The sequence below is a fragment of the Serpula lacrymans genome (assembly GCF_000218685.1).
Source record: "Serpula lacrymans var. lacrymans S7.9 unplaced genomic scaffold SERLAscaffold_18, whole genome shotgun sequence".
NCBI classification, from domain to species: Eukaryota; Fungi; Basidiomycota; class Agaricomycetes; order Boletales; family Serpulaceae; genus Serpula; species Serpula lacrymans.
In genome coordinates this window covers 186,241-213,968 of record NW_006763307.1, presented here as the reverse complement: position 1 = coordinate 213,968, position 27,728 = coordinate 186,241, and the positions used below count along the sequence as shown (strand labels likewise).

Here is a 27,728-nt window from a genome sequence, read left to right as displayed (position 1 = left end):
CAACCAAGATACACATAGTTATTTATGCATGGGATTCAGAATCAACGTTTCACCACGTTACCAAACACAAACATCTTGCGATGGCCGCCTTCATATCGCGAATAATATTACCAACTCTGCACTATCATGAACTTAACTTTGCACTCTTCTGCATCCATGTATTTGGTAGAGACAATATGTGATAGCAGAAACAATACCTGAGCCTCGTCATTGTAACAGTACAGGATTCGTTTGATACGTGCTTGGTGGCCAGATTCATCCGATGGATGAGCGCTGGTAAGGCGACAAGTTATCGTATAAAATTTTTGCATTTTGCTCTGAAAGACACCCTAACTGCCCTGGGAGCGGAGCTAGTCAAGTCCTACCCCTACGAGGAGCAAACGTGTGAAGTACAAAGCCCCCAATTCGTGTCCCTTGATACTTCTCTAATAGTAATAGTTGCGACCAGCGATCCACTCGAGAGTTCTAGCACTACGCATGCAAGTCAGAAGGGATTTGCAGAGCGGGCAGTCCCTACTGAGTTGCTTCGAGAGTCGCGATAAGTTAAGGTACGATTGCGGCGTAACAACCAAACAACGCGTCAACATCGCGCAATAAATGTATTATTTCCTTTTCTGTCTTATCTCGGGTGCGACTTCCATTCCGAGGGCGCTCGGCTTATTGACCTTTAGTGACTAGTTACCTGTGTCAGTCAGTGTGACTAGCACTGTGCCTTTTAGTTCCACTTATAACAGCTCCATTCCAATGCTCTCCCGGCTTATCTTCCTCAGGCCCCGTTCCACTGTACCATCCTCCCAGTACCTTCAGTATAAAACATTCCCCCACCCTAATACTCCTTCATGTCTCCTTCAACCCAACCTCTATCTTCACCCACCACGTCCACCACATCACCGATAGACACTCCCACCCTCGTTGACTCACTGTCGAAAGACCTGCGTGCTCATAACCTTGCTCGGGTCCATGCTCATAAGACTGTAGAGCTATCGAGAAAGAAGGAACGCAAGGAGCGAAGCGCTCTGTTTAAGGCTGCCGGAATCCTGATGCCTAGTCGACGTGGCACGGGTGGAGGCGGGGTAAAGCAGGGACGTCGCAACTTCAAGGGCAGGGGCCTCGATGACGTGGACGCAGATGTGGACGGTAGTATGGACTACACAATGGAGCTTGCCATTGACGCATCACTGAGGTCGTCCCAGAATGCACACAGCCCTGTCAGCTCGCTGTCAGAGGTTTCACTGTCCTCTCTACTGTCCACCAAGCGTAAGAAGGCGTCAAGGACTAAGGGTATGTCCTCTGCTTTTATCTCATTGCACCTTTTCTTACTCATACCTAACACTTCACTCCCACACAGACACAGAATATGAAGTTATACCGCGCGTGCGTCCCGTCATCGTACTCGACGAAATCGACGAGTCGAGCTCGGACATGGAGCCCAACGAACCGTGGGAGCACGTCCCTCGAACAGGTGAGGAGTCCAAGGATGCACCGTGGAAGAACGGTCTGTCGTATGCCCTCGTCCTTTCTGCTTAGGAGTGTCGCTGAGTTTGGGGATTCGTAATTATTTGAGATTTGGCACTTCGAGTTCGCCACATAGACTGATATGCATATATCCCTACTTTCCTTGAGTAGTGTTTTCGGTTTTACTTGACATCCCCTTCCAGTTCTAGTTCGCTAATCCCTACTTTTGTTACCTATGGACTTATGAATAATGTGTATACAAATAACGATATGCAACGTACCTTGAATAACGTGTAGACATGAAGTTCCGAAATGAGGTGTAGATTGTGTTCTCAACGAGGATCCTAAAGAGAACGAACCGCGCAAAACAAAGTGAAAATGACCCAATAAATGGTCGTAATGCTATATCTGAATATTCACCGACTGAATTCCAAGTAGCAGTGCTTTCAGTTGTGTCCCTCTTCTTTCTTTCAATGAACATGGCGCGACGGCTGAGTTCAATCCAAAGCCTCTGACACTGAGGCGCGAACACTATCGCCGCAAGGTCGCGAATTTGCTGAGAATAGAAAGAGACTGTACGAAGCATCAATGAAATCTGGATTTTGTGGTAAGGTTTTATAAGGCCAAGGCCATACACCGAACATACGGTGTAATGCCTTGTCATATCATTATGTAATGTGATTATTAAGTTATAATTTTCTCACCAGAGATTATAATGTGTAAAATGGAAACGCAAGAAATCCACGATTCCCTGGAGACCTTGACCGCAATTACTCTGGTTCACGCTCACAGCGAGTGACGATCCTTTTTGCGCATACATCTAACCTTCGAAGTCTAATTAGTAAGGATATAACGTTGGGCTGCTTCAGCGTGTGAGTGGGCGACGCGTCGATAGAGCGATGGAGGTTACTACGAGCGGGAATGAAGGTCAATGCTTACTGGGGTTGGAAAACGCGATACGTTTGCATCCCAACCGGCTTCATAGATAAGAATCCGACCGCATCGTTCGTCCTACACGCAATCGAGTACTTACTTGATTGTGAACCATAGGTCACACGGATAAGATGAGACTTTGGCAGTGTACATGATGCGTGATGCAAGTACTTGTGTTTGGCTTCGTGAAATCACAATGTTGTGGTTGCCTCCTTGTATGTAATTTTGATCTGCCTCTTTTCTTTTCTCCGCAAGTTTCCTCGCGACGTCGTCCTTGTGGGCGCAACTGGCGTGTTCAGATGAGTCCTATGGAGTGCTAACTGATCTCGTTCAAGGCCTGGTTTCAGTAAGCGCCATGCGATCGAACGTTTAATCCATAGTAGCCCATCAAGGTACAGTATCACGGTCATGGTGAGAAAGAAAGCGGGTATCTGTGGCAAATCCTTTTTCAGCAATCGTAATGTACGTACCGTCACCAAGTCATCAATCAGAAAAGGTCCCCATCTTCTCCATAACAGACCGACCACATCTCGAGAAGGCGATCTTTCTGTAACTTACGATGGGAGCTCAACATCACATGATTTTGGTAGTGAGGGGACGGGGACACCGCTCAGGAGGACGCATATAAGATGAAAGGATCTAAGGAATGGTGGACTCGCATCCACTCTGACTCCAGGTGAGGCACTGGCAGGATGTCCATGATTTCCACATCGTTCCTTGCAGGCTTGCAGGTCAGCCTGGTGAGTAAAGTCTAATAATATTCTGACAAGAAGGAATAGTCGACCATTACTTCTGTCTAGTATTTTAATGGTTTGTGCTGTGCTCTAAGTAGATATTCAAATAAAGCTCATTACCCTCTGTTTCACCAGTTGCTGGGTTAGCACTCTGGGTGAGAGGCTTACCGTTTGTTAACTACTCGGAATGCTGACATGGGTTCAGGTCTACGACTATTGCATCACTTTGGACGTTGAGGTAAGTACAAAAATATCTTGTTAAATTGACAATGATCCCTACGATCATAAATAGATGTGCTGGATCTGGGGGGGACGATGGAATGCCACGCTCATTCTATTTACAGTCGCCCGTTATCTGCCATTCGCAGGTTCCATTTTGACAGTACATTGTAAATACATCCTGCTATATATCTCATACCTTTCTGATGTATATGTATATGGACAGCTTATCCTCAAACACAGCTGCAAACACAGCTGCAAAGTGAAATATATGTTGTTGCCTCATACGGTCAGTCTGATACCTCCTCAAATTCACTACCATGTAGCCTGACTTGTCTGACGCACAAACAGTCATTCACATCTTCGGAATTGTTGCTGCAGAAGGTCATTTTCAGAAGCAATGCATTCGCTCTGACGAGTCTGAACATGTGACATAGGGTTGCTTGTTCAGCGTACCTATAGATTTTGGAATGGTAGCAAACGATTGCTTGCGTGGCTTCTAGGATTTGCCGCGGTGCGTAACGACGAGTAAGAGCTACTACTGAGTTAATCCATTACTACAGATCTTAATCGTCTTGGCTATCTTCGTGTCAGCCCAAGAGGGGTCTGCTATGGCCGTCTACCGTGGGTTACTCTGACGCACGCACTATATGACTTGTAACTGAATTTGGGAATCACTTCAAGCAAATCCCAATAGCAGGAAGAACGCAATGGTTTATGGATTTTTATTGCTGTTCGAGATTGGTGAGTTTCTTTCGCTTTGTGTTATGTCGAGTCACTACATATATCTTTGGGTATCTAGTCCTGCTGTGTTTGATCATATGCAGTTCCATGACCATGGCCGTCTATCGCAAAGCGATGATTTACATTAGCTGTATCATCTGTGAGGCACTTCTTTCACCCCACGTTGTTACTAATAATCTAGTATTCTAGCGATGACACTGGTTAATATCATCGTTACTATTGTAGCGCCTGTAAGCATTACCTAATGCCTCCTAATATGCATTGCTCAATTCTCCTACATCAGATTGCGTACATATATTCACTCCTGACGTGCGCTTTTCCAAAAGACCACCCCCAGTTGCCATCTCACATCACATTCACAGGTTGCAGGCCGTTATGCACAGTGTCCTTGCATCACGTCTCCTCTTTGACTTTCGCCAGACGGAAGCCGAAGAACTCCAAAATGCGATGCACAAGCCTTTAATGGAGGACCTTCATGTTTATGCCATCTCCCTTGTTGGGAGAGATAGTGCAGGCGGAGCATCTTATGTAGACCTCTGGAATCGAGGTGATAAAGTTGTGTGAGGTTTGATTGTCTATTATTTTCTACAATACCATGTATGATTTGAACGTTCCACAAACTTTTACTCAGCACGATATCCGAATATAGGTTTCTGGATTACACATTCCAGCAAACTTAGGGGAGAATACATGCTCGAAATCACATTATAAGCATCAAATCATCTCAGAGTCGTTTGTTGTGCCAGTGTATTGTCCATTTGTGATCACAAAGTCAAACTTAAGTCTTCGAATTTCAGACCCACTTTAGTAGACTGTCCCTAAGTTGTTCAATCCCATTTTCTAGAAAAAGAAAGGGCTAAAAGGGGATATATAAATGTGCAAAAGTAACATACTCACCATTACATCTGGCCACTTGGTATCTTGTATATCCCAATCCCAGTGAGAAGAAACTCCATCGACATGCCACATAGCCGGACCGGTCGCAATGTCTTTACATGCTGCCTTGACGCTGTCAGGCAACTGCGCACCGTAACACTCGGCTGGATGATAGTTCGTATATAGACAGAACATCATTGTCTTTCCTTCTTCACCCCAGCATGTCATGGTACTGAAACGAAAAATGGATTTAATGGTTCATCCAGCTCTGCTTTGAGCATAGCGTTGATATGGTTTATGGTATGACGTATCTTGTCTAAATAGACTTGGTAAGGGGCATCGATGTCTCCTCCATCTCCCCACGACGTGACACTGTCGTCTGAATCATCTGAATCATCTTCTACGTGCTTTGGGTCTGCTGTATCTTGTGTGTCTGTATCTTGTCCGTCTTCTGAGAAGTTTTCTTTTTGGACTGATTCTCCAGTCAAAGCCAAGCCTAATCCATTGTCCAAGGCATAATCCGCCATCTTGTCGAGACTTATTGGGAAACCCCAGTTTATAATTGGGGGTTTCGGCGCACATCCCGTTCGGGCGTCTCTGCTTGGTATCAAGCATATATCAAGTTTGGATAGTCTAGGAGGTCATCCAATCCACCAAGGTCTCCCAGAGCTATCTCATTCTGACGCCAGAAATCATTAATAAATCCACAAGGGGGTAACTGTTGAAATTGCTCACATCGTGTCAATGACCAAGACGTGGATGGAGGGCTTTGGGTAGAGTGGAGTATTCAGACGACATTAGCGGGTGTCTCAGCTGAGGACCACTGACTGATGAAATTTTCGTTTTTTCCGGTCCAGCACGATCTTCAACTATTTCATGAGGTGCTGCCTCCGAATCCGAGTAGGACCTGTGGTAGTTGTGACAACATTGTCATTGTGGGCGTTCTCCAGCGAAAGAAAACACAAACAACTCGCCGAAAACATACATTATATACTAAACCTATCTCAGGTGTATCTGAGATTACCGAAACTGCAAGCACCCCAACCTTACGCCATCTGTCAGGATGCCATAGTTCGGACCAGACTAGTCTGAATCCAATCGGCTGTCCATTGACCAGACAGACGATCACTGAAGTACTGAAGGAGTGTGATACGATTCAGAGTCTTCACTTTTTATATACATTAACAATAGGCTGTACAATTTTTGTACAAAATCTTCCTGCAAATAAGAATATCGACAGATTGAACAGTAGTCCGTTCGATTAGCTAGGTGGTCTTCGACTTTCCAGTCGGCCTTACCCACAACTTATTCAATCCCAAATTCTGATTATAAAGAGGAAGGGTTGAGAAGGGATGCATAAATAGGCAAGTGTACGATACTCACAAGTACATCTGGCCACTGGGTATCTTGCACTTCCCAATCCCAGTGAGAAGAAGCTGCGTCGACATACCACTTAGCTGGACCGGTTGCAATGTATTTACATGCTAGCTTAACGCTTTCAGGCAACCGTGACTGCGCACCATAACACTCGGTTGGGTGATAGTTCGTATACAGACAGAATATCGTCGTCAATACCCCTTCGCTCCAGCATGACATGGTACTGAAATAAAAAAGAGATTTGAATGGTTCGTCCATCTCGGCTTCGAGCATAGCGTTGATGTGATCCATGGTATAAGATACCTTGTCCAAATTGAATCGGTGGTAAGAGTCGTCATCATCCCAGTCGCTGCCCGAGTTGCCTTCTTCTACATTCTTCGTATCCGCATCTTCTGCGTCGTCTGCGTCGTCTGCGTCTTCTGCACCTTCTGCACCTTCTGCGCCTTCTGCACCTTCTGCACCTTCTGCGCCCTCTGCGTCCTTTGCATCTTCTTCCAATGTGCGTTCTGCACATTCGGCGTCTTCTTTCTCGTCTGGTTTATCAGTCAAAGCTACATCTAAACCATTGTCGGCATAGTTCTCCATCATCTCGAAGCTCACTGGAAAGCCCCAGCACATGATTGGAGGTCTCGGCGCATTTCCTGCCCGGGCCTCTTTGCTTGGTTTCAAGTCTTCATGGAGGTCATCAAATCCATCACTGGCAAGATTTTCCAAAGCTTCCTCATTCTGATGCCAGACATCATCAATAAATCCACACTGGAGAACCGTTAAAATTACTCACATCCTTACCAAGACGTGGGTGGAGGGCTTTGGGTAGAGTCGAGTAATCTGATGACATAGTGGACTTGTGTAGCCTGAGATAGAGTACACAGTAGTTTCTGAATTCAGGTAACTTCAGTTGGGAAAGTTGAAATGACGGTTGAAGTCTTGCTTTTCCTGCCTAAAACACTGGCAAGTCAAGCCTTTATACCTCGAGTTTTCCACAAGGTGCGTGAATACGTATACGAGTTTATTCGTGACGGTCCGGGGTTGTGATCCAGTAGATTACTCGTGGCCATTTTCATTGACAGTCGTTGTGAGAGCCTGAGAGCTGGGACCCACATTTGTTATTCTGTAATTTTGTTTTTGTTTCAAGTTCTCGTACCAAAAAGATGTGTATGATGGAATGCGTACACCCTAGTCAAGTTCAATATGGGCCACAACCTTGTTCATTCTGATGGCCTTGTTATAGTAGTAGTTGCCACTGACTTTCCTTTCCAGGACAAGTTCAAGTTGAAGCTGTGGCACAAACGTTTCATCCTTACTCGAGCTTACTCTTATTTGCTTCAGCGGCATCATGTGCCCTGTGAGTTATAAATGATATATGTTAATGGTGTACTACTTTTACCTGACTCAGATATGGACTGCAGGCCAAAGGCCCCAATTCTGTGGCCTCTTACGCCTCATTCTTTCATATTCTGTTCGTTATCCGAGTCGTTCACAGGATATAAAACGTCGAAATATGTCTGCTATCACCAGACCCTCAACCCGCTCCAACTCTTCTACATACAGCTCCTTTCCATCCATTCTTCCATCTGGTAAGTGGTTACAGTTGTGCCAAGCACCACCCACCTGACGTCAGCTGGATAATATTTTTGTGGTAGATTTGAGTTATGACTCCATCTACTCCCAAGGCCGACGAAAATCAACCTCTCAATGATATTCTCTGGAATGATGTTATCAAGCACAACAAGAAAATGATTGAACGTGCAAAATCCGAGAGTCTAGAACACTACTTGTATGGAGTATTGGACGATATCTTCAGTCGCTGCCTGCAGGAACAAAACCTAGAATTGGTTACCAAGTTTAGCATATTTCGACTCTTTTTATGCCCCCAATACCGACTATCATACACTTTCGACTCAGAGGACATTTGTATGTTTCAATATCTCATTATATTGACCATGCCTCATTTACTTTTTTCTCTCTCGAAAGCACCTGACCAAGAATCTGGTTCAAGAGTCGATGCGTCTTCCGGGACTGAGTCTGGTGACTTTCCTGATTCGGGTTCTTCGCAGGAAGCTAGCAAATCGCAGGATGGTCGGTCAGAAGGCACAATTAAAGAAGGTAATGCTACCGCGGTAGCAAGTTTAGACACCTGCATATTCGTTCAAGCTAACATCTTCTATCAGACTCGGAGGCTTTGGTTTCTGTAAAGAAAAATTACCAGATTCCGGACTTTGCTGTCATAGCTGATAACTCAGGCTACCGGAACCGGAAGTCGCAGGTGGAATTCATACCATTTCTCATTGAAGCAAAGCCCTTCAACCCAAGGAAGGCAAAGGGAAAACGGCAAAGCATAAATGGTGCTCTTAGAACCATTATGTCACAAATAGTTCTTCAAGCAAAAGCAAATTTCGACACCTATCCTATGCAGCAACATGTCCATATCTTCTGTGTGCTTGGTCATCGTTGGAAGGTGCTCCGATTCGAGCGAGCTGTCCTCACTCAAGTGGTATACATGCACGATGATTCAGAATACAAACCCGATAATCAGAGGTGCTGCCGCGTCCTATGGAAAAAAGACATTGTGTCTTATTCACCACGCTTTTATCCCCTTCTGAACAAGGAGGGAAATGATATCCACGAGCAGCTCAAGCTCGAGATCGCTGTGTGTTTAAACCAATACAAAGAGCTCAAAACTCAACAGAAGCAGGTGAATGCCGAAGCAGATACTTAATACAATACCGCAAATCTATGGGACATAAATGTTTAAATGTAGTTGTACAGAAGAGGCCCGCACTTGATGTCACATTAGCGTATATTTGACTATCAGCCATGCCAAGGCCAGACCTCGAAATATATTGTTCAAATTTGTTGTCTATCTGGTCACTATAATTTCAGAGAATCCCAACTCGGGAAATTCTGCTGACAGCGACTCACATCGAAGGACCACTGGAAAAGTATCAAGAGAACTCTTATGCGATATATATATTGTTCGCATCCTGAGCAAGTCGACGGTGTCTCAAAAACAGCGTTAAGACATTTCCCTGCTCCTGTTCTTGTTCTTCGGCATGATCCCAAACTGGAGGTAAGGGTATTTAGGCACGCTCTGCGAGTCTGACACAGTATCAGAATTGGTAGACTTATCGTCTGCATCGACAAAACCGCGCTCCGGGCTGTTGTTTGGTCCGTCAAAGTAGCCTGGAAGGTGTGTGCCATCTGGAGTGATTCCGCAATGTCTGTGAGGGGGGATAGGAGAGTCAGTGAGGCTCAAAAATAAACAGAAATAATGGAAACTACAAAACAAAAAACAAAAAACAAAAAACAACCTACTTTATACTTTGTTCCCAACACATCCCAGGCTCAAACTCATATTCGGTCACTGAAGTACTAAAGGAGTATGATGGATGGCGAGTTTTCATTTTATATAAATCAACAAGCACAATAGGCTGTCGACGTTTTATACAAAAATCTTCTTGCAAATGAGAACATCGACAGACTGAACAGTGGTCCGTTCCATCAGGCGTACTTGGAGTTTCTGGCTAACCTTACCCGCAAGTTATTCAATCCCATTTTCTAATTATAAGGAGGAAGTGTTAAGAAATGATGCGTAAGTGGGCAAATGTATTACACTCACCTGTATATCTGGCTACTGGGTGTTTCGTAATTCCCAATCCCAATGAGAAGAAACTTCGTCGACATACCACATCGCTGGACCGGTCGCGATATTTTTGCATGCTAACTTGACACTCTCAGGCGCACCGTAACACTCCGTCGGGTGATGGTTCGTATACAGACAGAACGTCGCCGTCGGCACCCCTTCGCTCCAGCATGATATGGTACTGAAATAAAAAAGAGATTTGAAAGGTTCATCCAGCTCGGCTTTGAGCATAGTGTTGATGTGATGTATGGTATAAGATATTTATTTTTTATCGAGTCCACTCTGAGAGTCGTCATCCGAGTTGTCATTCGGCGAGTCGTAGTCTGAGTCGTCGTCCAAGTCATCTTCTTCTACATCTTTCACATCCTTCACGTCCGCTATATTCTCTGCGTCCTCTGTGCATTCCATGTCTTCTGGCCAGTGTGCATTCTGCGTCTTGTAAGTCTTCTTCCTCGTCTGCTTCTCCAGTCAAAACCCCTTCAAAACCATTGTCCAACGCATAATTCTCCATCTTCTCAAAGCTAAAAGGATAGCCCCAACACATAATCGGTGGTTTTGGCGCACGTCCTGTTCGAGCCTCTTTGCTCGGTATAAAGCCTGGATGGAGGTCATCAAATCCATCAATATCTTCCAAAGCTTTCTCGTTCTGACGCCAGACTCATCATCAATAAATCCACAGGAGGGGGCCGTTGGGAACGCTCACATCGTAACCAAGACGTGGATGGAGAGCTTTGGGTAGAGTTGCGTATTCAGATGACATAGTGGGCGTCGCTGAGGACCGCGTTATTGAATGATACTGGCGAAATTTCGTTGTTTCTGGTCCAGCACGATCCTACTATCTTATGAGGTGCTGCCTCTGAGTCGGACCTGTACATGTGGTAGTTGTGACAACATTGTCATTGTGGGCGTTCAAGTGCTCCAGCGAAGAAGAAAACAAACATCGACCCAACTTGAGAAGGCACGACTTGGCCGTATACTAAAAGCAGTAACCGACACCCCTATCTCAGATGTCAGGCAAAATCCACTCCAGCCCCAAAATTAGTGAACTCTCATCGGCAGGTCCAGCTCAATGCAAGTTCGCGTCCTGGAACCTGAGAACTGAAGACCAAGTTCGAGGTATCTCAGAAAATGCGCAGGACATATTGCTATGAAGATGAGCATGGATGACAAGATATAACAAATTAGTCTCAAAGCTCTACTATGGTAAAGAATGAGAAGCGGACCAGTCTCTGGTCCCTGGCGGGTCAATAAAAAATAGTAGTATCTACTCAAGCAACTCGTCTCTTATCTCTTATCTCTTCTCTATTTTGTTTTTTTTGCTTTTCTCTCGCGACACTTCATAATAGACATAACAGGCATCTAACGCCTCCCACTTCAACGCTTCTCCACGGTTCCGACCGGTTTCCGCGCGTTTAGAAACTGCCATCAAACAGTGACAGGTATAGGATCTGCGTCTGGAACAGATTCGTCGGCTTTGGATTCATGCAGCAATGCAGCAGCACTTTCCACACCCCGTTCACCGCCGTCTTTTTGCTCCTGCTCATGTTCTTCGGCATGATCTTGAGCTGGAGGAGGCACGGGTATAGGCGCGCCCTGCGAGTCTGACTCCTCGGTCTCAGAGTTGGGTGATTGGTCGTCTGCGTCGATGGAACCGTGCTCTGAACTGCCGTTTGGTCCGTCAAAGTAGCCTGGAAGGCGTGTGCCATCTGGAGCGATGCCGCAGTGTCTATGAGGGATGGCACAAGAGAGAGTGAGGTTAAAAAGAAGACAAGATAAAAGTCAGCCTACTTTACAATCTGTTCCCAATACGCCTCAGGCTCAAACTCAAACTCGTACTCTCCGCCAAAATCAGCGTCCAGTTGTTCGCGTGGGATGAGCTGGAACAAGTCGGGGTTGAAACGCATCTGCAACGTTTTATTCCACGGTGAACAATGATGGGAGAGTTAGCGGTGGTGTAAACTATTGGTAATAGATGGAGGTGATGGGATAAGGTGCAGTACAGTACACAATACCATTACCCCACAAAAAGCGGAAAGAAAGTACGCCATTCACGCCCCACAGAATCAGGCATAAAACAGAAAAAATATTACCCACCTTGTCTCGCGTAACAGGGTCCAAAAAGGGAGAAATGCCCTTGTAGAAGAAGCTTAAAAGGGTGGGGAGGTTGACGACGATAGCGCGGCCAAGGGTTTCGACGTAGTGTTGTTGGAGGATTGTTAAAACCTGGTTTAATGTGATTAGTATTTAGGTATGAAGTGATAGAAAGGGAGGGTCAGAGAATTAAACACGTACCTTGCGCGCGACAGAGATGGAAGGGTTAGTCCTGAGAGTGGTAGACTTGTAGTCAACAATGATGACAAGCGATTCCTGGCCTGGTGGCATGATATCTTTCGCGCGTTCGCTGCGTGCAATGATGAGTGAATTAGCAGGACAGAGTAACAGAAAACATACAGCCACCAGACAAGATGACGAAGTTGCCGTGGGCTTGTCTCTGTGTTTTCACGCCCCGGACGCATGTAGATGATCGGTCGGCCATCGTTGTCAAAACCATTGAGGATGCTAGACGTCGCGATTAAAACGTCAGATCATTCGTCGCCTCCATTGTCATCACACAATACAGACATCTTTCCAGTCTCGCTCTCAATGCGGATGTCCTCTGGGGCGATTATGTCAGGTTTAAAGTCACGTCGCCATTCGAGGGTGGCTTTTATTCTGCGCATGGCATCATCGTATTTCCATTTTGCAGCGCGCATATAGCGAGGCGCGGTGTCTGGTCTATGAAGCCAGCGTTGCTCCCATTTGTGGTATGGATCTGATGGGGGCAGGGTGAGCGACTGGGCGTACTGCGAAGATACCCATGTTCAGCATGGTCAATGATGGAATAAAAAAGATAGAGGCGTACGTCGGCGAGAGCAGCGATCTGTGCTGTTTGCTCTGGCGTGTATTCATAGACAGGCTTGACTGTTGTCTCTGGGACGGGGGCAGTGAGAGCCTGGCTAGTTTTACCCATCGTACTAGTACTCGCACCGAACCAAGGAGGACGTCCGCATCCAAGCCAGCAAATGCAGATCAGACCGCGCGGATCGTATCACGTAATGTGCATGACGAGATCATCAGACTGTGGGAACCTTGCCTTTTTTTCATTCATTCTTGCCACCGTCGTTCGTCTCGACCTCAACGCTAGCTACGATGCATTTGATGTACACCACAGACGAGAGCGGTAACAGAACATATACGCTCAAGGTACGTTCTATCTTCTATTTCGCGTGCTTTATGCTAACTTCCATTCCAGAAAACCACAGACAGCGGTCGCATCACCAAATCTGCCCATCCTGGTCTGTTTGCATTCTTTTGATTATCGTGCTCTTACCCATAGCTGCAATAGCCCGGTTCTCGCCAGACGACAAGTTCTCGCGACACCGTGTCACCATCAAAAAACGCTATGGCGTCCTCTTGACTCAGCTCCCGAGCAAGCCCATGTAATTTCCCCCGCCTTTTCGTCGTCGTCGTACCCGCCAAAGCCACGCCGCGTCATTTATTCGGTGATATATTTCGGTTACACCGTTTGCTTGGGTAATACCTGTATATGGGACTAGGTGGTTGGCCGAGGGTGCCTGCCGGTGCAAAGCAGGCAGGATTTACAGAAGAACATATAGCGGTTGTAATCTCACACGTCCTGCAATACACCACACAACTGTACCATATTTCTCTCTCTCTCAAGTTCTGAAATCTTGCTGCATATGCCCAGGAATCTGGTTATAAGCCATTAGCTAGAGTCTCATTTATGTTCTCAAATTTAACTCCTATGGTGTTCAAAGGATGTCTTCTACGGTGTCGCTGTTTATCGAGCCCAACTGGGTTGGATTTAGCCTGAGATAGGGGCGTCAATTACTGCTTTTATCTTGATCGAGTGTCTTCGTGTCATTGAACGCAGTGTTTGTTTTCTTAAAATGGTCCAGGATCGCGCGCTAGCTGATGCCCTCCATACTGGCCTTCCTTGGTGAAAACGTGAGCATCATGTTATTCAATTTTATTGATTTGTTTATTGATGCATGACGTCTGGTACCAGCATAAGATGTAGTATCTGGGAGATCACGGTGGATTTGATGACCTTCATCCAGACTTGGTACCGAGTAAAGAGGTCCGCCAGGACCCCCAATTATGTGTTGTGCTGGGGTTATCCAATACGCTACCAGGAGATGGCGGGTTATGCCTCAGATAATTGTTTAGACGTGGCTTTGACCGGAGAACCAGACACAACCAGAGCCAATTGCTGTGGTCGTCCAAAAAGATGAGGAAGTAAAGCTTACCATGGGGGGTGGCCAACCTGAAAAAAGATGCAGAAGGCACAGGAAGTATACTAACTGAATACATAGAAGGCACAAAGGACATAGAAGAAATAGAGGACACAGAGGACGCAGGATATGCAGAAGGTGGAGACGGTGAAGATGACGAAGATGACGAAAGTGTCACGTCGGTAGGGGATGAAGAAGGCGACGACGATTCTATCCTCCAAGTCGATGAAGGCAAGATATCTTACGCCATACGTCACATCAACGCTATGCTCAAAGCCCAGGTGGATCATTCACTCAAGCCTTTTTTGTGTCTCACTACCGTGTCGTGCTGGACCAGAGGAGAAAATACGATGATGTTCTGTCTGTGCGAACTATCACCCGACCGAGCAGTGGCCTAAAAGTGTCAAGCTAGCATGTGAAAAAATAGCGACTGTTCCAGCAAAGTGGTATGTTGATGGAGTCTCTTTTTAATTGGGATTGGGATATGCTATATGCCCAGTGGCCGAACGTACTGGTGAGTGCGATGCTTTGCACCTTTATGTATCACGTTCTGAACCCTTGCTCAGAAAATGGGATTGAACAACTTGCGACTAAAGTCAACCTGAAGTTTGAAGACCTAAGCCTAAGTGTTACTTGTCGATCGTAAACGGGGGACATGAAGGCTTTCCGGCGTTTTCCTCGTGTGCTGGTCTGTATACTAATCTATACATGTTATATGATCTGCATGTTGTAAGTACAGAGCTTGAGTATAATGGTTTTTTTTTACCACCATATGTATTAGTTCTTTCCTTTAGCGTATCACACGAGATTTCCGCTGCAACCCCGAGCCAGGGCGTTCGAACTTCAGAAAGATACAAAGAATTTGATAGTGGTAATTCATCAGTTAGTAAAGCATTGTAACAAAACAATTGACACGACCATGAAGAGTAGAGGGAAAATAACATGAGATTATATATACGCAAGGGATGAGAGTGTTGCGAAACATTGCTCTCTCCTCTCCCCTCGCCGCTGATCCACAAATGCCACCAATACAAAGTACAATTAAACATTTTCGCCCTCTTGCAGCTCCTAGATATGAAGCACTTCGTAATCATTTACACACCGCGTGATCTCATCCTTGAACTTCGTACTGAGACCCCCTCCAGGCACAAATGAATAAAAACGAGATGCACGACCTGTAAGTTTAGCCTTGTCAAAGGCCTGACTGATTGACAGGGACCGGTTTTGTATTCCGCCTCGTCATCTGAAGCAAGTCATCGCGTTGAAAATCTCTCGCTTGAAATAAACTAGCTTCCAGAAACGACCAAGAACACAGAAGACATTGACACTGTCCTGTGAGGGGTAGGTATCAAAAGCTGCCTGTGCTTGACGCAGTAGTTGTTGCTGGCATTTCACAAAATGTAGCCGTTTTGATCCCGCGGTCCTGCCGTGCGGCTTCACTTCAATAACACATATCAAAATATCCGTTCCGTCATGCCCCGAGCTAGCAATGAGAGTAAAGTCTGGAATCTGAATTCTAGCAATGGAATTTAGCGTGATTGGGCAATCATTTAACAAGAACTTACTGGTGATATCTTCTTCTTCTCCATCTTCATCTTCATCGTCTCCATCGTCATTTTCATCTTCTAATTTGGGGCAACCAGAATTGTCTTGTTTGAGTGCAGTCTGGCTACCGCTAGATTGTTCACTAGGTGCTTCAGGACAGCAACGCAAATAAGTTATGTTATGGTCTAATTCATTAAGATTTCCGAAAGCATACATGCAACATCTGGATTAGAGAGGTCAATTGCAAGGTGGTATTGGGAGTGTAGAATGAGTTGAAATTGTTTTTGTGCTTCGTATAGCCTCTGGTTCTCTTGGAGTGCGCAATGTTGAAATACAAAGTCAACTAGTCCATAGTATAGATATTCTAGCGATTGCCCATCTGCTGTATTAAAAGCATGGGTAAGATGTGGCGAGACTGCGTCCCAAATAACCAAAGCATCATCTTTTGTAAGGGGTGTCTTCCCACTGGATCCAGATGTTGAAGCCGCCATAGTGAAACCTACAACAGAGAAGTTATTATGCTAAAAGTAATAGGGCATATTTGAGCCTTTTATAATTGCAATGAATAGCAGATAGAACTCGACAGAATGGGGCACAGACTTGAGGCCATTGGCCTGCAATCCGTTTCTGGACAGATTGTATTACAACACACGTCGCTTATCCGTGCAGTGTCAGTGCACACGATGCCATTGACCATCTGGAATAAACGGAGAACATGAGCAGAATTTGTTGAGCCATAAGCGAATACAAGACCAGGACCAGAGAGCAAAGGCTGAAGACATTCTTACGCACCTGCATTATTCTGAATGAGAACCACCGAAAGTTGTTATCCATTTATCTAAATGGCTAAATGGTGACCCATTGCACTACTTTTTGACTGCTGTTCCGTGACACTTTGATATCACCGCATGTTCTAGTATATTACAGAATGGACAACAACTTGAACACCCACAATGTCACGGTCAACCGCCACGAGTATCTTCGGTCCGACTAGAGTCCGACGCCTAAGAATCTGTGGCAAACCTAGGATATAAAGCTCGACCTATACCACGACCTATGTTATCATCATCATAAGTTCCGTCAATTTTCCGTTTGTCTGGGTCAGTGAAATCACCTGAACGTGACTCGCTCAGTATACATCCAATTTGCATCGTATCCATTTGTTGACTTTTGTCCGCCCTAAGCCTAGCATGCCACCGGTGAACCTCAGTCATGGTCTACCTGACGCCCTTCATCCAAATCATGGTGAAAATGTGAGATATATTGTTCTTTAATATGAGTTTATTGATTTACTGATTGGAGCTTGCTGTCAGAATCTCGAAGTCGTTGAGAGTGTCGGTAAACCCGATGGCCTCCATCCAGAAAACCAAAGTCTCCCTGACGCTCTCCATCCACGGCATGGTAAAAATGTGAATTACTTTCTTTTTTGATATGAATTTATTGACTGGAGCTTGCTGTCAGAATCTGAGAGCTGTAAAGAAGATTAGTAAACTCGATGACCTTCATCCAGACTTGATACCAAGTATAGATGCCCGAATGGAACGGGTGGCGAAACCCCCGATTCTTTGCTGGGGCTATCCAACGTCATTCTCTAAAATGGAGAAGTACGCGGATGATAATGGTTTTGTCGCACTCGATTATCTCTTGAAACGAGGGCAGGGAGAGAAAGAAGAACACGCTGACATGGATTCGTACCGGGAGTACTACACCACAGACCACATCAATGCGATGTTACAAGCCGCGCTTGGCAACTTTCTTGAACGTCGTCACGGTGTACGTTTTTATGTCCTGTCATGCTGGAATAAGAAAGAAGAAATACCGATGTTCTGCCTGTATACGAATTATCACCCAACCAAGTATCATGATATGCAGTTACCTGAGTCTGTCAAGGCGGCCTGTGAGAGCATTAAGGAGGGTCCAGCGGGGTGGTATATAGATAGCGTTTCTTCTCATTGGGGCTGGGATTCTGAAGAGTACCAGTGGCCGGAGGAATTACTGGTGAGTTTCTTACAACTACACCTTCATACGCTGCTGTTTGAACTTATATTCAGAGAATGGGATTGGACAAAGGTCAGCGAAGACTGGCCTTAACTTCGAAGGCCTAGAATCAGGATAGTATTCAATGACCCAATGCTCGAGTACTTACTTCTATTTCTCCTCTTGAATCATTTTTAAACATACTGTCCATTAAGTCTAATCCGAATGACAGTCGCACTGGAGCAATTTTCCCAACACAATTAATCCACGGAGGTCACGTGATAGGTCAAGTGGATGGCGACTCAAAATAAGCTCGTGAGCCTGCGAACGTCGCGACCCATGAGTGGAGGCTTTGTAAGCTGCACGTGATACCTGACACTTCTCAAGCCAACGTCGCAGAGAAGCATATCTTCAAGGATTCTCATATATAGAAAGCAAAGAATTGAGTTTTCTATCTCTTTGGCTTTCTCCCTCTTTTTCCCCACCTTTCCCTTCGTTTCGTGATCCACCAAGAATTTTTTCTACCTCGCTTTGCCATGTCTTTGATCAACAACCCACCTCCCGGTATCTCAATCAATTCCTCAACAAATAACATTGATAATCCTTCTTCCGGCTCTTCTACACAAACAACCCCATCTGTTCCTCCCGCTCCTCCTCCATTCTCACTTCCGACTCTTCCCCCACTTTCTTGTCTTCTTTCCAATCCACCCCCTTCCCTCTTCCCGACCTCATACTATCCATCCATACCGATTTCCTCGCTTATCAATCCATCAGGCACTATCAATCCGATCCTCCGATCCACAAATCAGATATCCACAAATCCCACGGTCCCGATCAGTGCCTCCAGCAATGCCAACTTAACTAATCTCATTGCAGCGTTCTCTCAATTCTCGCCTGACTCACAACAAAAAGCACAAGACATTATCACTAACTCTGTTCCCAATACATCCGCGATCACTGGGCAACCAATATCTAGAATTTTATTCACCATGGCCAATGAATTACCTCCTCCTTTGACTTCAGATTTTAATTATGGTGTTCATCCATTCATAGAACAACTTGCTTGCTTCAATTTTCACGTGCCTTTAACACTCTTTACTACCGCCTCTACCAAAAAGCTTCACCGGGAAACACCTTTCCTAAAACAGGTAACGGTCTATAATAAACAAAATCAAAAATTACACGCACTCGACCTTTTGCAATTTCCCAATGAACGCTCCATGGACGCTACCGATTGGTACGAAGCATGGAATCGATATACTCAATATCTAGACCAATATTCTGACGTACCAATCGCACAATGTTGGAAGGAACATTATACTTTTTTAGCGAAACAGGAAGATTTTAAACGAAACTTTCCTGCCATCCTAGAATTCAACATCGAACAAAGATCATCAAACACCATTCAACGCTGAGAATTAAACTATGAGCTATATCTACGACACTTTGCCACCATCAAATTCGATCAACTTCAAAAGTCAATCACCGAAAGCATGGCTTACAAATCAACCTCTTTGTCATCATACAAATCGCAAAGGTACGATCCCTACGACAAAACCAAGTCCTTTCACAAGGACAACAATGACACATATCCCAACAACAACAACAACAACAACAATAAAACATCCTGAACCAACGCCCCCATCTGTCTCGTATGCCAACAAACAGGCCATTGTTTCGGTCATGTAAGGACCGTTTTATTATTTTCCTATCTTCGTTATGTCTTGGTTCTCAAACGCTTTTCCCGTTACACCTCTGGCTCTAGGGCTAGAGGTATCCTTTGCCATCTTACTTCTCATAGCCCTCACAGGCTTTCTTAACCATCGCTACCACTTTATATCACAGATCAGAGACTGGACGTCGCTTCCAGCTAGCCAGCACACTGGGTAGGGACTGATAGTAGGCATCTCGCCAACCAGCTCCAAGCCCCCGTAAAGCCTGGTAATACTAATAACGCCTTATCTGGAATCGTACCTCATTATGAGGATACGGTTCCTGACCACGCGTGACAATCTTCTATTATTAGTACAAGTCTCTCACCTGCTGATTAATCAAGTCAGAAGTCGTACGATAGTTACCTCCCCTTTTTCTTATTGGTTGATTAATCCCTCAGACCACTTTTCGTATATTCTCTTTTCGGTCTGAGGCACGGACAGTTCCCTATATAAAGCCATACCTATTCATGTATAGCTCCTTAGCTTTCTATTACTGAATTTACCCGCTTTACTCCTCAACAAGAACCTTTGAAGCTTACCTCTCAAAGTCCTCTACTCGCTATATTTCTAGCGTCTGTCGACCTCAAAAGCTCATTGGACCCTTACTCCCTGCAAGTGCAGAAGGAGATAGGTTTAGTTTTTGTTATAGTTTATCGTTGCCTCACAAAATAGAAAGCTCACTCTACAATCCGTTCACAGCGTACCATCTCGCTCGAACCCATTATAGCCCTAACCCACCTTTTCCTTCATCCCTCGGACGTGTTGTCATTCACCGTCCTCCTCCCCATCCAAAACAACCACTTGCCTTCTAGCTAAGCTAGCTAGTTGTCCTCTCCAACATTCCTACCCACCTCGAAGTAATACTCTTACTTGTTCTAGCTCAAGTCCTCACCCTAGCTGTCGTCTTTGATCACTTCTACAACCGTCAAACTGTCGAACATCAGAGAGAGCCTAGTAAAGGACGAAGAACGACGTTCACTCGAGGAATTCCATCACGCCCTCAACAACCGAGACCTCCACGTTGCAGTACCTGTCAACGCTGCCACGCACCCCCAGCCTGTCCGCAGCGACACAGAAACTGAGTATTACGAAGACTCATCAGCCGCCTCTTCCCCCATCTCTGAACTAGAAGGACTAGTTCTAGCCGTCGACGATTTAGCATTCGAAATCTCCCAACTCCGTCAATACGTCGCGCTTACTCGAGTACGCATCGGCAGCTGCTCAAACCTGCTTTTGGGAATCCGATCAAGCATCCAGAGAATTGTTCAGGTTCAATTCGATACACCTAGAGCACCTATCAATCGAAGTCTACGAACAGAGGATTCTAGAACCCCCTCGTCGGAACGACAGTGAAGAAAGACGAGCCCTCAGACGACGAGTGGCGGAACATAAGACAGCTCTTCTCATACTATCCGACGGAATCTCCCCACGCATCTATCACCTCCCGAACTACGTTGAAACTCCCCAACTTGGGTTCTCACCAGAACAAGACGGGAGAGAAATCCACTACTTACTTCCCTGCGGAATCATCATCCACCGACGACCCTACTCCGCACCCTACCTAGAATTCCTTACGCCTTATCTCGAACCATCCAAAATTGACGTATACGTTACAGCGTCATTTAATCCTACCCCTCTCGAACTTCTTTTTACAAGAATTGGAATTTACGAAACCGATCTCATCAAGTTCTATCGGGAAATACCATTCTTCTTCGACGTCCCCCTCACTCCCGAACAGAACGACGCCTTCAACACACGAGATTATCTTAAAGCAGGAGTCCACGTATTAGTTGTCACCCCTTTCTGCCGCGACGCAATACGAAGGATAGTAGCCTGCATATCGCAATTTCGCAAATTAGTGTTTAAAATTGGACACGAGATCCTCGAAGGAAGGAATTGGGAAAGAGAACAAAGACAGATCAGGAACGTCTGTCGATTGTTCAGAGAATACCAAAACTACGGAAAAGAAGTTTTTGATTTAGTCATCCGCCACCCCACAGATCGTTTCATCGTTACCGAGATCAACACCGAGTTCTGGGGAGTACTCATTCGAGAAAACAACAGAGTCTACTCGCAGTACAAACCAGAGTACCATCTGACCCACGGAAATTTCTCTTATATTCCTCCCGTCTCCTCGTTAATCCAAGGAAACGTTCTTATAGAAAGAACCCCCTCACCAGACGAAACAACCTCGAACTTGGACAGTAATTCTACCACTAGCTCACAGGTAGAAAGAGATTTGGAAGAAGAAGAGAATATTTTTGGATTTACTTCTAACGATTGGAGTGACGAGTTTGATTACGATTCAAACTAAATAAACCTCGTTTCAATCCTTCAAAGTGTTTTCCGAATATCGAAACCCAAGACCGTCCATAGAACCAGAGACTCCACCCAGACAAACCCTACCGCTACCACCTACACGCCCACCTCCACCTCCAATTCCTCCAAAACCCTCATCCATGTCTAACCCCACGCAGTTACACGGCAAAGTAACTCTCGCAGCAGAACCCTTCGAATTCAAAGGAGAAAAGGAACGATTTATAGCATGGCGCCAAGCACTACAGTTGTACTTAACCGCCTACGCATCCTACTTTCCAGACGAGAAGACGAAGCTCATCTACCTCCTATCCAAAATCAGCGACCAAGGAACGTCGACAGTAAAAGCTTGGAAAGAGAACGTGCTTACCAAAGCTCTCGACGCAACTACCCCCGTATGGCCGACTCTCTCGACCGTCCTAACCGATCTAGCCCAAGTATTCGGAAATCCAAACGAAAGATCGCAGGCGGTAAACGAGATCGAGACATACAAGCAGGAGAATAAGCATTGCGACGAATTCTTTAGCCATTTCACAACGCTCATGGACAAGGCCGGATATGACGCTACCACTCACTTCGACGTGATCAATCGAATTCTCAAAAAGAATCTTCACTCTCGAATCTGTGATTTCGTCATCATCCAGAGAGACCTACCAAAAACATTTGCTGAGTGGAAAACGCAAGCCTACGCATGGGAGGCACGAAGAGAAGAGTTTCAATTAGACGAAAGACGAAAGAGAGAAGTCACGCAGCCGTCGCGACCCATCTACAGACAACAGACGTATACGCACCAGCATGTGCAACAGCCGCAGCCACAGCAGATGGCGAGACCCCAGACGAATCAGTATGCAAGAAGGTTCGAGGATCAACCTCAGAGAGGTGTATTCCCCGGACAAGGCGTACCCATGGATACAGACCGACAGAGTCGGTTCAGGTTATGTTACGGATGTGGCCAGCCGGGTCATATCGCAAGGAACTGCCCTCTGAAGAAAGTTGCAGCTAGAGAAGCAACCGCAACCCAGGAGGAGACAAAGACGAAGGATTTTCTCGAAGGTCAGGAGTAAGCACGGACTCTCTGACCAGTAAGCACGGTTCGGAAAATGTATTTGTAACTGATAAATCAAAACATGTTTCCCAAAACCCACGTGCCGAGAAATACGCTAAGCCACATTCAGCAGAATGGTTGGCTCGACGAATTAAAGACCAGAAAGAAGAAAGAGCCAAAGCATTGGTTCGGAACTGGGCCTCACCCCAGTGTTACCCACACATCACGACGGATACAATCAATCTACTCAAGCAACACGATGAAGAGTATATCGTAGAGCAATTGAATGTGATCAAAGACTTCGCATCCCTCCCCCCATCTCATCAACGCAAACTCTCGCTACAATGTCAATTATCCACTATCGACGATCACCAGACGCATGTCATTCCAGTTTTGATAGATTCAGGATGCACAGATTCTATCATTGACGAAGCCTTTGTTCGGCAACACAACATTTCCACAAAACCACTGCCAACTCGTGTTATTGTCTCAAACGCCGATGGAACCAAGAATCGCACTGGACCTTTAACGGAATATGTGACACTTCGCCTAACTGTGGCAGGTCGCACGGAATTAATGGACTTCCTGGTCACTGGACAAAGAGAGGCCAGAATTTTATTAGGACACGACTGGCTACGACGAACGAATCCCAACATCAACTGGCAAACCAACACCATCACGTACCCTTCCGATGATACGGAGTATCACCCTGAAGACGGAGATAGAGTCATCGCTGTAGACTTACAGAGCAGGATTGACAAAATTTCCGTCGAAAGCAACGTATCTCAGACCAAAAGCCAACAGATTGCGGAAGAATCAGAACGAGCAAAGTCAACACTCACGTTCAGAGACGTTGTTCCCCCGTTTTATCATCATTTTGAGCCAGTATTCACAAAAGCGTCATTTGACAAACTACCCCCACGACGAGTCTGGGACCACGCAATCGAACTCCTACCAGAAGCCAAAGGGCTAGACTGTAAAACGTATCCACTTAACCGTGACGAACAGATTCATCTTGACGAATTCTTGAAAGAGAACCTAGAGACAGGGAGGATTAGAGTGTCAAAATCCCCTTACGCATCCCCGTTCTTCTTTATCAAGAAAAAAGACGGATCTCTCAGACCAGTACAAGACTATCGGAAACTCAACGCCCTTACGATCAAAAACCGATATACGTTACCCCTCATTTCAGAACTGATAAACCGACTTAAAGGAGCTAGATTCTTCACCAAGCTAGATGTCCGTTGGGGATATAATAATGTTCGAATCAAAGAAGGAGATGAGCATAAGGCCGCCTTCAGAACTAACAGAGGACTGTTCGAACCTCTGGTTATGTTCTTCGGACTCACGAACTCCCCAGCCACCTTTCAGACAATGATGGACCGACTCCTCCGAGACCTAATCAACGAAGGATCAGTTATCGTATACCTCGACGACATCATGATATTCACCGACTCATTAGAGGAACACAGGAAGATCGTATCAAAAGTTCTTCAGATACTCGCAGACAATCAATTATATCTCAAGCCAGAGAAATGCGAGTTTGAGAAGAAAGAAGTCGAATATCTGGGAATGATCATCTCCCATGATACGATTCGTATGGACCCGCTAAAAGTACAGGCAGTGGCAGAATGGCCGATACCACGAACCAAGAAGGAGTTACAGTCGTTCCTAGGGTTTTCGAACTTTTACAGACGATTCATCAGGGACTATGGAAAGATTGCCAAACCACTGACGATCCTCACCGGAAAGGTAGATTGGGAGTGGGCTGAAGACCAACAACGAGCGTTCGACGTTCTCAAAAAGACAATCACCACTTCGCCCACACTCGCAATCCCTAACGACGAAGATCCATTCAAAGTTGAATGCGACGCCTCCAACTACGCCACAGGAGCGGTGTTATCCCAGCAGCAAGAAGGGAAATGGAGACCGGTCGCATTCCTGTCAAAGTCAATGAACCCCGCAGAGAGAAATTACGCTATCTGGGATAAAGAGATGCTAGCGGTAATGCATGCGTTGGAAGAATGGCGACACCTCCTCATGGGAGCTAAACACCAGTTCACCATATTCACCGACCATCAGAACCTTACCTACTTCCGAGACCCCCAGAAGGTAAACAGACGACAAGCTAGGTGGATGGACACACTAGCGAGATACGATTTCAAGCTAGAGCATGTGAAAGGCTCGGCGAACACGAAAGCGGACCTACTTAGTCGAAGAGTAGACCATCCGAGAGGCGAGAGAGACAATGAAGGACAGGTCCTTCTACCTCAGCTCGCGGAAGCAAACATTTATACTATGGAGGACGTGTTAGAAGAACACTACCTGGACGAGCTGCTAGCTTCGCAGCACAAACTAGACGATTACGTAGTAAGGAAGTTGAAAGAAGATCCAAAAGTTTGGAAGAAACGAGACGGAATCGTTTGGATAGGAAATGAGAAAGAAGACGAGTTGACGTTAGGGTCCTTCAAAAACAAAATCTACGTACCCCAAGATCCAAAGTTGAGGGCACGTATTATTGAAGAAGAACATGACACGAGCCTCAGCGGACACCCAGGAGAAAGAAAGACGCACGAAGGAGTAAACCGATCATTCTGGTGGCCTAGCCTCAGGAGAGATATCAGGAAATATGTCGCAGGATGCGAGATATGTCAGAGAACAAAGTCGCATCGTCAGAAACCGCATGCTCCCCTCCATCCAAATCCGATCCCTGATCGTCCTTGGCAGATAATCACAACGGATCTCATCGGAGCATTACCAGAGTCAAACGGATACGACGCTATCCAGGTTTTTGTTGACAGATTCTCGAAAATGGCTCACTTCGTACCAACGCACGTTACTCTTGATTCATTAGGCTACGCCAAACAACTACGAGATTCGGTTATACGACTACACGGCATCCCGGAAAAGATTATATCGGATAGAGGACCTCAATTCATGTCGAACTTCACCAAGGACTTCTATCAAACCCTTGGGATCGAACCCGGTCTGTCAACAGGTTACCATCCCCAAACTGACGGGCAGTCCGAACGAATCAATCAAGACCTGGAACATTACCTACGCACGTTCATTAATCACCGACAAGACGACTGGGCTGATTGGCTAGCCATTGCCGAGTTCACGTACAACAATCATCTTCACTCCGCGACCAATCAGACCCCCTTCTTTGTAAATTATGGTTCTCACCCTCGTAAAGGGACCGGTCAGAAGCCTTCAGGGCGCTCGCAAGCCGCCGAAGATTTCGCAACCTCTATGGCGAAATTACACGAACAAACTCGGCAATCATTATTACTCGCGAATCAAAACCTCAAAAAGTACTATGACCGGAAACGCACAGAAGCACGAGAATATCACAAAGGAGATAAGGTGTGGTTAGAGGGAACTCATATCTCCACCGATCGACCGATGAAGAAGTTAGATGACAAGCGATTTGGCCCATTTACGGTAAAAGCAAAAGTCGGCCCATCCGCTTATCTCCTTGACGTCCCTAGATCCTGGAAGGCGATCCATCCTGTGTTCAACGAAATCCTCTTATCACCGTATCACACGCCGGAGTTCCCCAATCAACCTCGTACCTCGAAACCTCCGCCGATCCAAGTTGATGGCGCAGTCGAATACGAAGCCGAAGAAATCATCGCTTCTCGGCCCACTAAACTCAAAGGGGCTAAGCTCGATTACTTCGTCCATTGGAAGGGATACCCGATCACGGAGAGGACGTGGGAACCCGATCACCATTTAAAAAATTCCCCCTCGCTTATTGCCACCTTCCACCGCAAACACCCTGCCGCCCCACGTGTCATCGCCTCCGCCGCTTTACGATTTCGTCCTTACGAAAATTTCACTACTACAACCGAAAAACCCCGCCTTTTCGACTGGATCACAAACCGCTTCACGGACTGCGGCGCTAGATTCTTGGGACAAGAATATAAAAGGGGGGGGTAATGTAAGGACCGTTTTATTATTTTCCTATCTTCGTTATGTCTTGGTTCTCAAACGCTTTTCCCGTTACACCTCTGGCTCTAGGGCTAGAGGTATCCTTTGCCATCTTACTTCTCATAGCCCTCACAGGCTTTCTTAACCATCGCTACCACTTTATATCACAGATCAGAGACTGGACGTCGCTTCCAGCTAGCCAGCACACTGGGTAGGGACTGATAGTAGGCATCTCGCCAACCAGCTCCAAGCCCCAGTAAAGCCTGGTAATACTAATAACGCCTTATCTGGAATCGTACCTCATTATGAGGATACGGTTCCTGACCACGCGTGACAATCTTCTATTATTAGTACAAGTCTCTCACCTGCTGATTAATCAAGTCAGAAGTCGTACGATAGTTACCTCCCCTTTTTCTTATTGGTTGATTAATCCCTCAGACCACTTTTCGTATATTCTCTTTTCGGTCTGAGGCACGGACAGTTCCCTATATAAAGCCATACCTATTCATGTATAGCTCCTTAGCTTTCTATTACTGAATTTACCCGCTTTACTCCTCAACAAGAACCTTTGAAGCTTACCTCTCAAAGTCCTCTACTCGCTATATTTCTAGCGTCTGTCGACCTCAAAAGCTCATTGGACCCTTACTCCCTGCAAGTGCAGAAGGAGATAGGTTTAGTTTTTGTTATAGTTTATCGTTGCCTCACAGGTCAGTGCACGGAAGAAACAACGACCTCGAACTCACAAATGTTCTCGTGCACCCTCGACGGCAAACTCATCTCTCACACCACCACTGCTCCTATATGCGTCGCTTTCAACCTCAACTCTCCCAAATGCCCTTGCAACCACAATCATCCCGACCAACACATCTGCTCGTTCTGTGGATCAAATGATCATGCCGCTTGCTCTCGCAAGTGCATATG

General features: G+C 45.8%; 13 protein-coding genes across 13 annotated transcripts; 8 read left to right on the top strand and 5 right to left on the bottom strand.

Annotated features, from left to right (window-relative positions):
• Nucleotides 1-536: 536 nt before the first annotated feature.
• Nucleotides 537-2,040, top strand: SERLADRAFT_480057 (uncharacterized protein; the record flags this gene model as incomplete). Its single annotated transcript, XM_007324128.1, has 3 exons — nt 537-1,281; nt 1,349-1,690; nt 1,740-2,040. 2 exons carry the CDS (start codon nt 840-842, stop codon nt 1,525-1,527), a joined length of 621 nt encoding a protein of 206 aa, XP_007324190.1.
• A 742-nt stretch (nt 2,041-2,782) lies between these two features.
• Nucleotides 2,783-4,809, top strand: SERLADRAFT_418625 (uncharacterized protein; the record flags this gene model as incomplete). Its single annotated transcript, XM_007324127.1, has 15 exons — nt 2,783-2,850; nt 2,907-3,128; nt 3,189-3,198; nt 3,258-3,277; nt 3,328-3,360; nt 3,415-3,511; nt 3,568-3,630; nt 3,693-3,725; nt 3,779-3,855; nt 3,905-3,965; nt 4,026-4,085; nt 4,144-4,224; nt 4,275-4,315; nt 4,369-4,394; nt 4,448-4,809. 14 exons carry the CDS (start codon nt 3,081-3,083, stop codon nt 4,647-4,649), a joined length of 852 nt encoding a protein of 283 aa, XP_007324189.1.
• A 410-nt stretch (nt 4,810-5,219) lies between these two features.
• Nucleotides 5,220-5,488, bottom strand: SERLADRAFT_403086 (uncharacterized protein; the record flags this gene model as incomplete). The annotated part of the gene is made up of 1 exon (XM_007324126.1): nt 5,220-5,488. A coding segment is annotated over one exon (269 nt), but the record flags the coding sequence as incomplete, so codon positions are not given.
• Nucleotides 5,489-6,287: 799 nt separating this feature from the next.
• Nucleotides 6,288-7,176, bottom strand: SERLADRAFT_443509 (uncharacterized protein; the record flags this gene model as incomplete). The annotated part of the gene is made up of 2 exons (XM_007324125.1): nt 6,288-7,064; nt 7,120-7,176. The coding sequence occupies 2 exons, from the start codon at nt 7,174-7,176 to the stop codon at nt 6,288-6,290; spliced, it is 834 nt and encodes a 277-aa protein (XP_007324187.1).
• Nucleotides 7,177-7,990: 814 nt separating this feature from the next.
• On the top strand, nt 7,991-9,057 carry SERLADRAFT_411887 (uncharacterized protein; the record flags this gene model as incomplete). Its single annotated transcript, XM_007324124.1, has 3 exons — nt 7,991-8,252; nt 8,313-8,444; nt 8,510-9,057. The coding sequence occupies 3 exons, from the start codon at nt 7,991-7,993 to the stop codon at nt 9,055-9,057; spliced, it is 942 nt and encodes a 313-aa protein (XP_007324186.1).
• A 747-nt stretch (nt 9,058-9,804) lies between these two features.
• On the bottom strand, nt 9,805-10,941 carry SERLADRAFT_480053 (uncharacterized protein; the record flags this gene model as incomplete). The annotated part of the gene is made up of 3 exons (XM_007324123.1): nt 9,805-9,896; nt 9,958-10,627; nt 10,685-10,941. The coding sequence occupies 2 exons, from the start codon at nt 10,739-10,741 to the stop codon at nt 10,322-10,324; spliced, it is 363 nt and encodes a 120-aa protein (XP_007324185.1).
• Nucleotides 10,942-11,130: 189 nt separating this feature from the next.
• On the bottom strand, nt 11,131-13,022 carry SERLADRAFT_480050 (uncharacterized protein; the record flags this gene model as incomplete). The annotated part of the gene is made up of 7 exons (XM_007324122.1): nt 11,131-11,707; nt 11,770-11,885; nt 12,076-12,204; nt 12,274-12,382; nt 12,433-12,540; nt 12,604-12,824; nt 12,884-13,022. 7 exons carry the CDS (start codon nt 12,989-12,991, stop codon nt 11,407-11,409), a joined length of 1,092 nt encoding a protein of 363 aa, XP_007324184.1.
• A 90-nt stretch (nt 13,023-13,112) lies between these two features.
• Nucleotides 13,113-13,804, top strand: SERLADRAFT_480047 (uncharacterized protein; the record flags this gene model as incomplete). The annotated part of the gene is made up of 3 exons (XM_007324121.1): nt 13,113-13,224; nt 13,274-13,316; nt 13,367-13,804. 3 exons carry the CDS (start codon nt 13,171-13,173, stop codon nt 13,462-13,464), a joined length of 195 nt encoding a protein of 64 aa, XP_007324183.1.
• A 103-nt stretch (nt 13,805-13,907) lies between these two features.
• SERLADRAFT_480046 (uncharacterized protein) lies at nt 13,908-14,377 on the top strand (the record flags this gene model as incomplete). Its single annotated transcript, XM_007324120.1, has 2 exons — nt 13,908-13,989; nt 14,051-14,377. The coding sequence occupies one exon, from the start codon at nt 14,088-14,090 to the stop codon at nt 14,274-14,276; it is 189 nt and encodes a 62-aa protein (XP_007324182.1).
• A 1,138-nt stretch (nt 14,378-15,515) lies between these two features.
• On the bottom strand, nt 15,516-16,312 carry SERLADRAFT_443504 (uncharacterized protein; the record flags this gene model as incomplete). The annotated part of the gene is made up of 3 exons (XM_007324119.1): nt 15,516-15,778; nt 15,842-15,970; nt 16,036-16,312. 3 exons carry the CDS (start codon nt 16,310-16,312, stop codon nt 15,516-15,518), a joined length of 669 nt encoding a protein of 222 aa, XP_007324181.1.
• Nucleotides 16,313-17,250: 938 nt separating this feature from the next.
• Nucleotides 17,251-18,032, top strand: SERLADRAFT_403075 (uncharacterized protein; the record flags this gene model as incomplete). The annotated part of the gene is given in 4 exon segments (XM_007324118.1): nt 17,251-17,292; nt 17,517-17,852; nt 17,908-17,987; nt 18,000-18,032. 2 exon segments carry the CDS (start codon nt 17,643-17,645, stop codon nt 17,935-17,937), a joined length of 240 nt encoding a protein of 79 aa, XP_007324180.1.
• A 4,268-nt stretch (nt 18,033-22,300) lies between these two features.
• Nucleotides 22,301-22,938, top strand: SERLADRAFT_403074 (uncharacterized protein; the record flags this gene model as incomplete). The annotated part of the gene is made up of 1 exon (XM_007324117.1): nt 22,301-22,938. One exon carries the CDS (start codon nt 22,651-22,653, stop codon nt 22,891-22,893), a length of 243 nt encoding a protein of 80 aa, XP_007324179.1.
• Nucleotides 22,939-26,807: 3,869 nt separating this feature from the next.
• On the top strand, nt 26,808-27,343 carry SERLADRAFT_403071 (uncharacterized protein; the record flags this gene model as incomplete). The annotated part of the gene is made up of 1 exon (XM_007324116.1): nt 26,808-27,343. The coding sequence occupies one exon, from the start codon at nt 26,852-26,854 to the stop codon at nt 27,020-27,022; it is 171 nt and encodes a 56-aa protein (XP_007324178.1).
• Nucleotides 27,344-27,728: the final 385 nt, after the last annotated feature.